This window comes from Dipteris shenzhenensis, chromosome 9, assembly GCF_047967505.1.
Source record: "Dipteris shenzhenensis isolate YYH24624 ecotype China chromosome 9, Dip_SZ_1.0, whole genome shotgun sequence".
In the NCBI taxonomy this organism is placed as follows: domain Eukaryota; kingdom Viridiplantae; phylum Streptophyta; class Polypodiopsida; order Gleicheniales; family Dipteridaceae; genus Dipteris; species Dipteris shenzhenensis.
This window is the reverse complement of record NC_141604.1, coordinates 39,548,431-39,563,060: the sequence shown is the minus strand read 5'-3', so window position 1 is coordinate 39,563,060 and position 14,630 is coordinate 39,548,431. Positions and strand designations below refer to the sequence as shown.

The following is a 14,630-nucleotide window of genomic DNA, read 5'->3' as shown; positions in this document are numbered from 1 at the left end:
TGCAGATGAAGTCTGCTGCCTGGTGAGGCGGATATCTTGGCGGGCGGTCCTTCAATGGGGACTGTAGGCACCGAAAGCTACGAGGCTGTTGGAGGGAAGAGGTGGAGGCAGAAGCGAAATTGTGGCAAATTTGATAGCAAATCGATCCGCGCGGGAACTTGCGCTAAACAGGTTGAGCTGGGGGTTCCCCATAAGCCTTGGATCAGTGGGCAGAGACGACACAGAGCAGAGGATAGGGAGCCACAGAGGAGGACCAGAGCACACACAATAGAGGTTCAGTCCATCGTCCCTTTACTCAGAGGAGACCAAGAGACAAGCCAAAGGCAAAGCCATATAGATCTAGTCCAATCTAGTCCACGTGAAAAGTTGCGGAATATCCAGCATCTTTCTAAGATTCCGTTCTTCCAAGCTCCTATTGCTTTGCTAAGAAGAGTTTGAGCAGATCGCCTTCCTCGCCAGCCAGCCAGCCATGTCTCAGTCCCTCGGAGCTGCTCGCTGCTTCCATCCCTCCCTTCCCTCCCCATCCTTGCCTCGCAATCACGCTTCCCCTTCCCTTAGCTCACTCCCACCCTCCACCCATCGCTTACACGCATCTAGAATCTCTCTACCTAGTCGCTTCCCCCTTCCTCCTACCAGACTCACCCCTCCGTCGACATTCCCCCCCCCCCCCGCTTCCGCAGTCACGGATGTCGCTTCCTCTGCCCCCCCCATCTCCAGCTCCGACAAGGGGAAGGGCACCAAGGTCATGATCATCGGCGGTGATGGATATTGTGGCTGGGCCACCGCGCTGCACCTCTCTAATCTCGGCTACGAAGTTGCCCTTGTTGACAGCCTCATTCGCCGCTTGTTCGACGAGCAGCTGGGAACTCAGACCCTCACTCCTATCGCTTCTCTGCAGAACAGGGTGAAGAAATGGAAACAGATTTCCGGCAAGCAGCTTCAAGTTTACATAGGTGATATCTGTGACTTCGAATTCTTGGAGGATGCCTTCAAGTGCTTCGAACCTGATGCAGTGGTTCACTATGGAGAACAGAGGTCGGCTCCCTATTCTATGATGGACAGGGGCAGAGCTGTATTTACACAGCACAACAACGTGATTGGAACCTTGAACGTGCTCTTTGCAGTGAAAGAGTTCGCACCTGAATGTCACCTTGTTAAGTTGGGCACGATGGGCGAGTATGGCACCCCTAATATCGACATTGAGGAGGGCTTCATCACGATAACTCACAATGGCCGCACCGATACCCTCCCATATCCGAAGCAAGCCAGTTCTTTTTACCATCTGAGCAAAGTGCACGATTCCCATAATATCGCCTTTGCATGTAAAGCTTGGAGAGTAAGGGCGACGGATCTCAATCAAGGTGTGGTCTACGGGGTCTCAACACCAGAGACAAGCTTGGACGAGGAGCTCGTCAATCGGCTAGATTATGACGGTGTCTTCGGTACCGCCTTGAATCGGTTCTGTGTACAAGCAGCGGTTGGCCATCCGTTAACGGTATATGGGAAAGGGGGCCAGGTATGTGAATCGTGTACCTTTTTTGCCATAAGTTAATACGTCCATGGGGACTTAACTTCCCAAGGTTTCTTCTCTTCTGTAAGAAAGGCTTCTAAATTCTTAGCTCTAATCCTCAAGTTGCAAAAGGTTGATTGTCGAAGTCCAATCCTAAGCTCTCCATTATTAGATGCATTTTTAGCTGACTTGCAAAGGTAGGACATAGGTACTGTAAGTCCATCAGAAGAATGGCGTCAATACCTTGTCAACTGGGAACCCCTTAAGGGTTGGTCTGGGGTTTACTGAGAGCATTGGATGCCGCCTCCGCCCAAGGTGTTTCGAGTCCACCATATCTTGTAAGGCCCGCCTTCCATTGATTCCAGCCCCTCCACACGTGACAGGCCCATCTGCTGCCCACAGGGCAGCTTAGATTCTGCCCATGCCGACCAGCGGCCTTAAATGACAGTTGGGGGGGTGGGGGGTCGAATAAAAGCGAGGTTGGCCTAGTGAGGTTGACACATTTTCTGAGGTCTGCTATTTTCTGGAAGGTTGCCCAGTTTAGGGGTGTGGTCAGCTAGCGATAGGCATTGCCCTGCATCTGAAAGCAGGGGGGGATCCAGCGGTGCCTTTAAATGCGACCATTTGGTCCTTGCTGTCTGTGTCAGTTTGGTGCAGCCATAGGGCTGTAGGTAGGGCAGCACTAGGCTGCTTAGAGGAATATGATTGAGACAGTATCATAGTCATCATGTGAGGAGCATGGTAAAGACATCCTTTTGCTGCCTACTTTGCTATGTTATTTCCAGATTTGTATGTCTTCATTATTAGTTATGTGCACATGTTGCGAGGGAGATCCAAGACCCACTGTGATCCATGGGAACCCTATTCCATTGCTGAAGTAGTGAGATGTATGTTCCCCTGTTACCTTTGAGCACATAGGATGTACTTCAGTGGCTGACAGACAGAGTCATTTGCTTTGAAGGAAGGAGACTCTAGCGTTAGTGCTAGTGTGCCTTTGTCAACTAAGTCACATGGTTTAAATTCTGCTTTGTGGAATTTCCAGTTTCTTCAGATCCAATGGCTTGACAGCTGCCTATCCGACTTTGGGGAGAATGGCAAATTGGAGTGGAGCAATTACTTGTTGTGGGAGGGGAGATATGGACCCACGTAGTGGCAAGGAAGGTTTTTAAGGGTGACTCTAGGTTTGGAGCTGAAGCCCAAGGTACGCTATGTTTCATCAATTGATTCACCTGCATCATGCATTGTAAGCTTCAGCCTTGGCTCCATGGGAGTGGACATAGGCTTGCAATCATGCATGTTGAATCTGTCCAAGAGCTTAGTATGGACTGAGACATAACAATGCCACGTTTCTCTTGAATAAATTGGATCCTCAAAAAGAAATATAACAAGCCTAAGTCTGACATATCAAATGTTGCTTTCGATTGGACTTTGAAATCTGCAATTACTTCCTCATTTGATCCGGTGAGCAGCATGTCATCTACATAAAGAATGATGACGAAAATATCCCCCCCCTCCTTCTTGATGTAGAGGGTGCTCTCAGTTGGACTATTGTGCAGTCCCTTGCTGGTTAGAAAGGCATCAATTTTTGCATACCATGCACGTGGGGCTTGTTTCAGCCCATACAAAGCCTTATTCAGCTTGCATACCTGATGTGCATTTCCTGAAATTTCAAAGCCCGGAGGTTGTTTGACATAAACCTCTTTTAACAAGTCTCCATTAAAGAAAGCTGTTTTAATGTCCAACTGATGAACATTCCATTCAAAATTTGCAACCATTGCTCTAATTGACCTGATGGTGGTCATTCTGGATGTAGGAGCAGAAGTCTCCTCATAATCTATGCCCTTTTTCTGAGCATATCCTTTTGCAACCAGCCTTGCCTTGTACCGATCAATGGACCCATATGGCTTTCTTTTGACTTTAAAAACCCAACGTGTACCTATGGCATTCTTGCCTGCGACATCCCAAGTCTGATTTTTATGAATGGACTGCAATTCATCGTGCATGGCATTCATCCAATGCACATTATCCTTTGCTTCTTCAAATGTCTTAGGCTCCTCCTCATCAAGAAGAGTACATGCATAAGCTTATTCAATTGAAAGAGACCCCCCTGTGTTCCTTAGTGCACTAGGAGTCCTGCCAAGCAATGGAGCCTTAAGATTACTCTCCCTGAGAGTCTGAAGCAACCAATTCGGGACTGTTTTGGCTGAGTGTATCCCTTGAATTTCTTGCCTGACAACTTCATTCACGGCCCGAGTTTGTACTAAATCAGTTGGGGGCTGAATGTGTACATGTGGATCTGGCGGAGGTTGCTGTAAATTCTGAGTTTCAGTAGGGGAACCAAATGCTATAGGAAGCATCCCCTCAAACACATCATCTGAAGAGGCTGGAATCTGAAATTCAGCATGTGTATGTGCAGAATTTTCAGAGAATATAACATCTCAACTAACTAAAATCTTGCGTGTAGTAGGATTATAGAGACATTAGCCTTTGCTTTGTGAACTATATCCCACAAAGATGCATTTGAGTGCCTTATCTGACAACTTGTGTCTAAACTCCACAGGCACACGGGCATATGCAACACAACCAAAAACTTTGAAATGGTCCACTGAAGGCTTTCTCCCATGCCATGCCTCATAGGGAGTGATTGTCTTCAAAGCCTTTGTAGGAGCCCGATTCAAAATATAGTTGGCACACATGAGGCCTTCTAGCCAAAACTTGTGAGGCAACTTCTTACTTGTGAGCATGCATCTATCCATCTCCATGGCAGTGCGATTCTTCTGCTCAGCTTTGCCATTTTGTTGAGGTGTAAGCCTCACTGTAAGCTGATGCATGATGCCTTTTTCTTTAAAAAATGTCTCAAATTCATGAGACATATACTCCCCCCCTTGATCTGTGCGAAGTGTCTGCACCTTGAGTCCTGTCTCATTTCTCAACCATAGCCACAAAGTATTTGAAATGCATAAACACTTTTGATTTTGCCTTGAGACCATAGACCCAAGTGTAGTTGGTAAAGTCATCTATGAATGTAACAAAATAGAGATAACTCCCAAAAGCAAGTGTCCTCATGGGACCGCAGACATCACTATGAATAAGCTGTAATTTCCATGTAGCTTTCATTGCACCATCCTTTTTGAAGGGAAGTCTATGCATTTTGCCAAGAATGCAGCCTTCACATGCATGAGGAGGAGGCGACTCCAAAGGAGGCAATGCATCAACCATATCATGCCTCTGAAGTGCCATTAAGCTGCCATAGCTCATGTGCCCATACCTGGCATGCCATAACTCAGCATTCTGCATGGCGGCAGTGGGAGTGTTAATTGATAATGCAAGATGAGATCTTTTCTCATATAGATCAAGTTGAAAAGGACCCCGATACAAAGTGTCAGACAACATCAAAGCATAGTCATTCTCTTTTGTCTCTGACTGCACACTTTGTTGGGATAAGTATGATCAAGGGCTTGCTCTATGGTGTATGTGTGCATCTAGGGGAGTCACATATGTGTGTGTGTGTGTGTGTTGTAAAGGCACATCAAGTGCTATGATGTGTCTAGTGTGTGACCTAAGTGATGATGTAAGGCAAAGGCAATCCCACTGATGTAGGGATTGATTCCCACTGATGTAAGGACTGATTGCCACTTATGTAGGGAAGGTATTACCTTCTCCCCCTTTCTATAAGAGAGATTCATCTCTCTCACAATCCATAATATAGAACTACCATCTTTCTTTCATTGTGCTCTCACACCTCTTGCAAGATGCATCTATTCTATCCTACGGGATTCTACACTTGGTATCAGAGCTTTAGGTTCTAGATCTAGCCTAGCCTAGCACTAGATGCTTTCCCTAGCATAAACTACTAGATTCTCAAAGCTTCTTCATCTTCTCCATTTTCCTCCTCCTTTCCCAAATCTTTGAGAGCTTTGTTTTCTGCCTATGGAGACTCCTCACGTACGGGCGAACTTCCAGCTGCAAGCATTTAGGGAAATTTTGACTGTACGCGCAACGCCAACACTCAGACTCCTCGACGAACTTTCGCGCAATGCTGCCTTTGTGCTTATTCTTTTGCAGATTCCTCTGAGCCCGAGCTGCACGACACTGAAGGCAAGCTGCTGTTGAAATCAGAGCTCATTTGGTTAAGAGATGGAGGCGCAATAGACAAAAAACCAGTCGGTTTTCTCAAGCATCTACAGGGTGACGTGGCGCAACCCTTTCCTATTGGTAGCCCTTCTCTGGTATAAGGCCTTTCTTCCTGCATAAAAATCCCCTTAAATAGAGCTATGAGCTATGAGAATTGCACCCTCCAAGTTCAGGCCTTTGTTTTGGACAGTTTTGACAATGTTGTGAGTTTGATGCTACATTAGATGCTACTTTAGCATTTCTGATGTTTTAAAGTGTTGAATAGCATCAGTACAAGTGTGGCTACAGCTTTCCTTTAAGTTGCTATACCTGGATTTGCTTGGAATACTTTCATTTAGCCACCTCTATGAAGCATGCAAGTTAAAGCATCATTTCCATTATGATTTGTAGTATGGAATTTGGTTACAAGTCTTTTCTACTCTAAATGTTTGTACTTTGAAGTCCTTCAACTCTTTCTAGCCTTGTAAGAGAGTAGACACTGACCATTTTGGGTTAGAGCCTCTCATGGCTACCTTCTTGAATATGGATAAGTTCAATGGTAAAGGCTTTCACACATGGCAGATGAAGGTTAAGTTTGCATTGATGAGGGAAAACCTCTGGGGGCTTGTCAAACCTGCTTCAACTTCTTCTTCAACAGCCTCTAATGCTGGAGAATTCTCAGCTCCGACACGCCCGGCAAGAGATCCTGTTAGAGAGGAGAAAGCCTATGGTATCATTGCTCTTGACTTAGGAGATGACTATATTCATCACATTTCTGATTTAGAGTCTCCTTTTGAAGCTTGGCAGAAGCTTGACATTATTTTTGGTGCTAGCTCTCACATCTCAAAATTGTCACTTAAGATTGCTTTCTTTGAATTGAAGATGGCTAGTGGTACTCCTTTGGCTGCCCATGTCAATCATATGCGGAGTCTCATGACTCAACTTGCTTCTATCAACTCTCCAATCACTACAGATGATGCAATGGCAGTGTTGCTCAAAAGTATGCGTGAAGATTATGATCATGTTGTTACCACTTTGAAAAATCTTCCTAATCCTACTCTTGAAGGTCTTATTACTGCTCTTCAAGAAGAAGAAAGGCATATGGAACTCCGGAGAGGCAATGACACAGCCTATGCCATAAAAATTCAAAAGGGCAAGTTTTCACCTTGCAAACATTGTGGGAAGACTAATCACCTCTCAAAAGATTGCTTCAAGATCAATCCATGCAAACATTGTAGCAAAAACAATCACTATGAAAAGTATTGTAAAGCCAAAAAGGAAGCAACTACAAAGTCAGAAACTGCCTACGCTTTTTAGGCACTTTGTCTTTTTTGTTTATCATCACTTGGTCAAATTTTGAGGTTCTCTGCCTGGAGTAGTACTCCAAAAAGAATATGTTATGTAAATCACCTCTGGTCACCATATGATGTACACCTTGTGATATGTGTTTTGTCTATCCCATTTCTGTGAACCTCACACCCTTGGGAACCCTTGCTAGCATGAGATCCTAGCCATAGATTTATCCTTGACCATCATGAGATGGCATGAGAAACTATGACACTAGATGTATCCTTGACACTGTAAGAGGCAACCCCTTGAGGGGGGGTATGTTGGGATAAGTATGATCAAGGGCTTGCTCTATGGTGCATGTGTGCATCTAGGGGAGTCACATGTGTGTTTGTGTGTGTTGTAAAGTCACATCGAGTGCTATGATGTGTCTAGTATGTGACCTAAGTGATGATGTAAGGCAAAGGCAATCCCACTGATGTAGGGATTGATTCCCACTGATGTAGGGATTGATTCCCAGTGATGTAGGGGCTGATTGCCTCTTATGTAGGGAAGGTATTACCTTCTCCCCCTTTCTATAAGAGAGAGTCATCTTTCTCACAATCCATAATAGAGAACTACCATCTTTCTTTCATTGTGCTCTCACACCTCTTGCAAGATGCATCTATTCTATCCTACGGGATTCTACACACTTGTCATCATAAAAAACAACCTGAAATCCTCCTCTATTGAGTGAGGACACTGAAGCAAATTCTTCTTTATCCCTAGCACATAGAGAACATATGAAATTCTGAAATTTTGAAATCTGTGCCATCAGTGGATGTGAAAATAATGTCTCCCACTCCACACACTAAATAAGAAGAATTATTCGCACAAGTTACCTTCTTTTTTATGGGTGGAGAATGCAGAGATCCAAACAGACTCTTCTTGGAAGTGATGTGCTTTGAAGCTCCACTGTCGAAATACCAAGTATGAAGTGTCTCATCAACACTAAAAGAGCATGCATCCTTTGAAGGATCATAACTGCAAGTCAAGAAAGCATATGGGTCATCATCATTAGTGGTTGTAATATCAGAACTACCCAGTGAAAATCTGAAGTGCAAGACAGAAAGGCATAGTGCTCTTCAACAAAGTTGGCTGCAACATCTCCTCCATCATGAGAATGTGGAACTGATGCATTTGACACAGCCATACCGGAATCCCTTTTCTTCTCTTTGGCTATGCGCTTTTTGCACTCTCCAATATAATGACCTGGCTTCTTGCAATAATGACAGATGCCCTTCTTTTTCTGCTTATTTGTATCACCCTTTGCCTTATAAGAAGGCTGTCTAGAATCAGCTTTATGCTGATGTGTGGGCTGATTGCGTGAAAGGAGAGGGGATTGCTGCCCCCCCCCTCAATGACAAATTCAGCAAGGTGTGGAAATCGAGATAGGACTCAAGAAGAGAGTTCAGAGTGGTGGTGATTATCTCTGAATCCGGAATGACTTCATCAATATTCAGTAATTGTTCCTTGAGGTCCTGAAGCTGTGTGAGGTGAGAATTCATGGAATCTTCCTTCTCCATATGCGTATGAGAAAGTTCTCGCTTCAGAAAGGAAACCTTGGTATCATTTCTTGCTGCAAACATACTCTCTAGTATCTCCCAAGCTGCCATAGATGTCTTGCATGACCGAATATGAGGTATAATGAACCTCTTGACAAAAAGAGAAATTACTAAAAGAGCTTGTGCATCTCTAGAGTCCCATCTTTTCTGCTTTGCTGTGGGAGCTCCTGGAGCGGCTGCTCCAACTACTTGTGCTGCATTTGTACTTCTACCCCTGCCTCCAGTTGTAGTCGTTGTATCTGGTCTTGCTTCATCTCCATTGACATAATCCCAAAGATGTCTGCCAACCAAGATATTGCGAACCATGAAACTCCACAAGGAATAGTTGGTGCCATCCAACTGATCCTCCTGTGTGAGAACCCCGAACACCTCATTGGAGTTGTTCTAAGCCATTTTCACCAGATAATCGCAGACTGACCAAGTGCAATCCCTTCTTGGGATATAAAATGCACAAGTAAAATCTGCAAAGAAAAATATGCCCACAGTGACAAATACTGTCACAGCCTGTCAAAGGCTCAGAATGCACTTCAATTATCCTCCAAATGCTCTCCAAAACTGCCTGCAAAACTCTAAAAAAGCTTTTACATTGCCAAATTGCATCCGAATGTCAAAAGCTCCAATTTCTTCAGGAAAATTGCATCCACAAGAGGGCAAATTGCCTGAAAGCCCCAAAGATGCAAGAAATTGCAGTGCAAAACTAAAAGCCCCTAATTTTGAGCTGAAATTGAGCCAAATTTCACCCAAATAGTATCTCTTGCAAAAGCCCCAATTTCTTGGCCAATCTTTGCAATTTGCTTGCAATGTGTGCCAAAAAATGAACAAAAGCCCCAAACTTGCAATGTGCTTGCAAATGCTTCAGAGGTCCCAATTTCTCTGCAAACAGAGATACCTGCAAAAACCCAATGATCTTTGCAATGCAAAATGCCCCAAATTTTACAACAAAACAATGGCTTTGGGCAGAAATGCCTGGCAAAGAGTACCTGCTCAGAAAACCTGCAAATGCACCAAAGGAAGTACGGACTCCTGCAAATGTACTGAATGCAGGAGTGTGTACGGATACCTGTACGGTGCGTTGACAGCAGATGTACGGAACAATACAACGGATGTACGACGGATGTGATGTACGGGTTGGAGTAGGTATTGTAGGGCCAGTTGTAGGTACGGAATGCAACGCTGATTCGTACGGCTGTTGTACGGCGAAAGGTAGTATGGTCCTGGAGCAGATGTACGGAATGCAGGCTATACGGCCGCCACGAGTCTGCTGGCATAGTTGTACGGTAGTACGGACTAAAGGCGCATCTGTACGACGACCTATACGGGCGATGCACAGCAGCTGTACGGATGAGGTTTGGAATGCAGGGCCGTACGGGAGCAAGAGCTTTGTGAGCTTGAGAGTTGAAGCGTGGGCTGCTGTACGGGTGTACGGGATCAGTCCGTACAGATTGTACGGACGGGCTATACGGACGGGAGCTGGAAGCAAGGGGCTGTTGAGCTGGAAGAAGTTGTGGGAAGCAGACTCTGCTCTGCTGATACCAAATGAAGGAAAGAGGGAGAGAGCAAGAGAGTGCTGAACGTAACTTGCAATAGATGAAGTGAGTAAAATACAAAAGCACGGAAAGGTTTTGTCCAAGTGACAAAACCTTATCCTTACCTACTTATTACATTACATTGGTCACTGCTAGAATATAATAATAATTCTAACATGCACAAGGTCGCTTGTGCTGTCCACATGACAGCTCATGTGCTGCCCATGTGGCAGCCCCATTATCTCCAGGTCTACCTCCCCCATGCTCTCCTCATATGGGGGCTTATAGATGGGGAGGTGACCATCCCAACAACTTTCTATGAATTGGGTCGGGTATATTCTGTAGTGCTAGCCATTCCATTAGATGAGTCTTATCTTCTCTTGAGGCAGCTATATGTGTGTGATGCACATCACACATATGCTTGCCCATGATGTGAGTGAGATTGTATTAGAAATCGACCAACAGAGGGTCTGCACAGTTGAAGACTAGCCTAGGAGCTCACACAGTGTGTGTGGCGTGTGGAATCACAAACTTCTTAACTTAGTGTGCTTCACATTTTTTGCCGGCGTTATCCTTGGCCAGCAATGCCTTGTTGTTGTTGTCTTTGTTATAGAGCTTCTCCCTAACTCCTTCTTGTAGTAGTAACGGACCTAACTCGTCAAAAGTCATCCTCCGGCCTACTGTCACAGTCGTAATGAAGCTATTGAAATTCTATGGCAGCATCCCAAGTACCATCAAGGCAAACTGACTCAAGTCTACCTTCTGACCATCCGATGCTAGTTGATCCCTCACCACCTTGACCTTCGTCAAGTGGTCATGTACCGAATCACCCTCATCCATATTCATATTGTAAAGTTGATGCTGAAGAGTCAAGGTCCGGGATGTATTATCTGTCTCATACAGATCCTTCAGAATGGCCCACGCCTCTACTGATGTGTCAGTCATCTAGATATGAGGAATCACAGAGTCTGCCGTAGTACCTATGATCAATGCCAGGGCGTGGGCATCTCTATTCTCCCATGCTTTGAGTTCCTCTCAATCTACCAGTATAAGTATCCTTCCCTTTTTGTCCACCATATCCTCCGGCTTCGCGTCCGTTCTCGTTGTCAGCTTCCACAGTTTTCGAGCCTCTAAATGACTCCGGATCTTCACCTTCCTTATAGGATAGCTAGTCCCATCTAGTTTCCTGGACTCTTAAAGTAAGGGATGGTGAAAGAAGGAACTCGATTGGAGGAGGAGGAAGTGAGAGCAATGGCTGAAGAGGCTTCTGCTTATGAAATTGACATCTTTGTTACTACAGCAAAATCGAAAAGCAAACTCAATCATATGTAGACAAGAACTCTGTACACACCTGACTGAACCTGAGTTGCCCTCCTCGAAAGGGCACATTCCTCCAGTTGTGGAAGTCGATTCCCTAGAGCCTCTGAATCAGGGTCGTCCTTCAGCAAGGTCCCTGCCTTCAAGCTTCCACACTTGTGAGCCTCCTACTTGGGCTTTGATACCATGTTAGAAATTGACCAACAGAGGGTACGCACAGCGGAAGACTGATAGAATAGCCTTGGAGCTCACACAATGTGTGTTGTGTTTGGAATCACAAACTTCGTAACTTAATGTGCATCACATAGAGGTGCAGACTAGGAAATAGACAATGATCCAAGCCAGGTATAGAATCCACCAAAACAATATATTTCCGTTTGAGAGTCCCACCAAATTATGGTCCTCTGATCTTACTAAATTCTTCTACTATCTGCTGGATATCTCTAGATCTTTGAGTCAGTGTGCTCCACCTTGAGCGTATGTTGACTCTCGGTCCAAAGAACTCAGCACCTTGCTGCCCTGGTAGACAGCCTAGGGTTCAGCCCTAAGTGAGCTCAGTCTGCAGCAACCCTAGCTCTGCTCTGCCTCCTGGATGTAGGCCCAAAGATGAGGCTTTGGTTGCTCCTTCTGCTCCACTGCTTGGCTGATCTGCTGGAAATCCCTCCCAAGGGGCTCCTTTTATAGGCCCCAAGGGGCTCCAAAACTGACTGACCACCAGTGCGATTATGGCCGACTGCTGGCCCTTGAACCGACCCCGCCTGCTCCCCCTTTATGGGGCTGTGAGCTGGCCGACTTGGTTGGCCAGCTGACCAGCCTCCTTGCCCTATATAGGGCAGGGTACTGCTCACTTGCAGCCCCCCCTTTGCTGCACCACCTGACCTCTTGGATACCCTGCATACCTGCCCTCCTGCCAGCCCTATTGTAGGCCCCGTATCTGCCCCCAAACCGGTCTAGAGGCAGGCGCTTTTCCTGCTGCAGCACCCGCCATGTGGCAGCCCTGTTGCAGGCTCAATCAGCTTTGTACATTCCCGTATATGCTGTTGACGCCAGCCGTACCTGTCTGCTGTGAGGTGCTGCCCATATGGCAGCCCCCTCCCTCTCTGGGCTGATGTTGACCTAGGTCTCTCTGGGAGGTGACCTCTCCAACAGATCGCCCTTAGTATGGACCCCATGTTTGGCAAAGTGGTCTTACCTGGTATCGTTTTTGGCCTGCCTCTAGGTAGGCCTTAGTGAAGGTTCCTCTTGGAGATGACCAAAATTCTGAAAATTTTTAAATTTTTACTAGTGAATTGTTGATTGGTCCACTTGCCTGTTTTTGTTTTTTATGATTGATTGAGGGCATGTGATCTCCACATATTCCTCCCTCTCTCTCTTTCTATTTCAAGCCAAGCCCCCCTCCCCCCCGTCTCTCTCTCCCCCTCACATCCAAGTAGTCTCTCTCTCTCTCTCTCTCTCTCTCTCTCTCTCTCTCTCTCTCTCTTTCTTTTTTTTCCAAGCTGCGCATGAGGCAGGCCTTATGAATGCTTTATGAGCATTCATCTTGTTGATAAAGAGCACCTCAGGAATTGGTGGTTTCATAAAGAGCACCTCAGGAATTGGTGGTTTTACCTCTGTGAGAAGTATGATATTGTTATAAAGAGCACCTCAGGAATTGGTGGTTTTACCTCTGTGAGAACTTTCATAAAGAGCACCTCAGGAATTGGTGGTTTTACCTCTGTGAGAAGTATGATATTGTTATAATTGTACAGGTTCTCTGTTTATTTGTGAAATTTATGAAGGCAATATGGACTAATACGAACTAGCACCAAAGATGACAAGTCACCACATTTGTAAATGCTGAGTCACCATGGTTGTATGTGCACTTTGTTTATGAGACACAGTTAGTCAACTAGGTGCTTCCCCAATAATTGTGAAAGCGTCCGGAACTAAAGCTTGATGGCTACCTGCAGACAAGAGGATATCTCGACATAAGGGATACAGTCCAATGTGTGGAGTTGGCAATTGCAAATCCAGCAAATGTTGGAGAGTTCCGTGTGTTCAATCAGTTCACAGAGCAATTTTCCGTGAATGATCTGGCTAAACTCGTTACACAGGCTGGACAGAAGCTTGGGATTGAAGTGAAGACAATAAATGTGCCAAACCCACGTGTAGAAGCAGAAGAACACTACTATAATGCAAAACATACCAGGCTCATTGAACTCGGGTTAAGCCCTCACCTTCTTTCTGATTCCTTACTGGACTCGGTATTGAATTTTGCAATTAAGTATTCTGATAGAGTGGACAGGGCCCAGATCATGCCTGCTGTATCTTGGAAGAAGGCTGGTGTTAAACCTGTGACAGTGAGTACTAGTCTCCGTGCTTGAGACTTTTAGATTTTGGCACAGGTGAAAGCTTCAGTAGGATTTTAGAAGGGGAAAGCGGAGGTTCCATGATTGATGAGCAGCTATTTTGGGATTTTGAGCAACTCTTCTGTAAAGTTGTTGTAATAGTCACTCTTTTCCTGAACCTACAAAACTTGCTGAAATATGGACGGTTTTGACTCCCTTTTAGTGTTTCTTTAGTTCATATATGTACATTAGAAATGGGCATATATGTTCAAACATTTTTGTGAAACGTGTGATCAATATTTCTGTAGGACCTTGTAATACTTTCATGAGTCCTATATTCTTTGCTTTGTGTTTGTGTTTGCATTGCTACAGAATTTCTGCATTCCAAAATTTTCACACAAACACAAAGCTAGATCTGTGCAACCAATGTAAGTTTTGCACAGAAAAGTGACTAAACCCTAGCATTGGATGTGAGGGTTGGGGGCTCTACTACATTGGGTGCATAGAATCCATTTTAAGTCTTGGATGTACCTGATTGCGAAAATGAAAGAGAGATATTGAGGATGAGAGTCATGTCAATGTGTAAATCCTGTGCATGTTTGTAAAAAACATGAGAAACCTGTTTGGGTGTTACATAATTGAAAATTTATTCACCTGATTTGAAAATACATGTTGAAATTCTACCCTTACGAAACTAAAATCAAAATTCATATTAGTATTAGTCTGCCTCTCCCTCGGCAAATAAATATGAAGGTAAGGTAAGACCCTCAAATTAAACAACACAAATATTTCCGCCCTACATAACTGAAATCAAAATTCATATTAGTATTAGTCTGCTCTCCCTGCGCAAAGAAATATTAAGTCACAGTATGGCCCTCAAATGAATATCCACCCCCAGCCCCCGCCCACCCAAAAAAAATAAATCAACCCCCCTTCTTGGTTAAAC

At 44.9% G+C, this 14,630-nt stretch overlaps 1 protein-coding gene across 1 annotated transcript; it reads left to right on the top strand.

Moving 5' to 3' along the window:
* The first annotated feature begins 399 nt into the window (after positions 1-399).
* Positions 400-14,043, top strand: SQD1 (sulfoquinovosyldiacylglycerol 1). Its single transcript, XM_087379556.1, has 2 exons — positions 400-1,516; positions 13,307-14,043. Exons 1-2 carry the CDS (start codon positions 470-472, stop codon positions 13,718-13,720), a joined length of 1,461 nt encoding a protein of 486 aa, XP_087235682.1. The 5' UTR covers positions 400-469; the 3' UTR covers positions 13,721-14,043.
* The last annotated feature ends 587 nt before the right edge of the window (positions 14,044-14,630 follow it).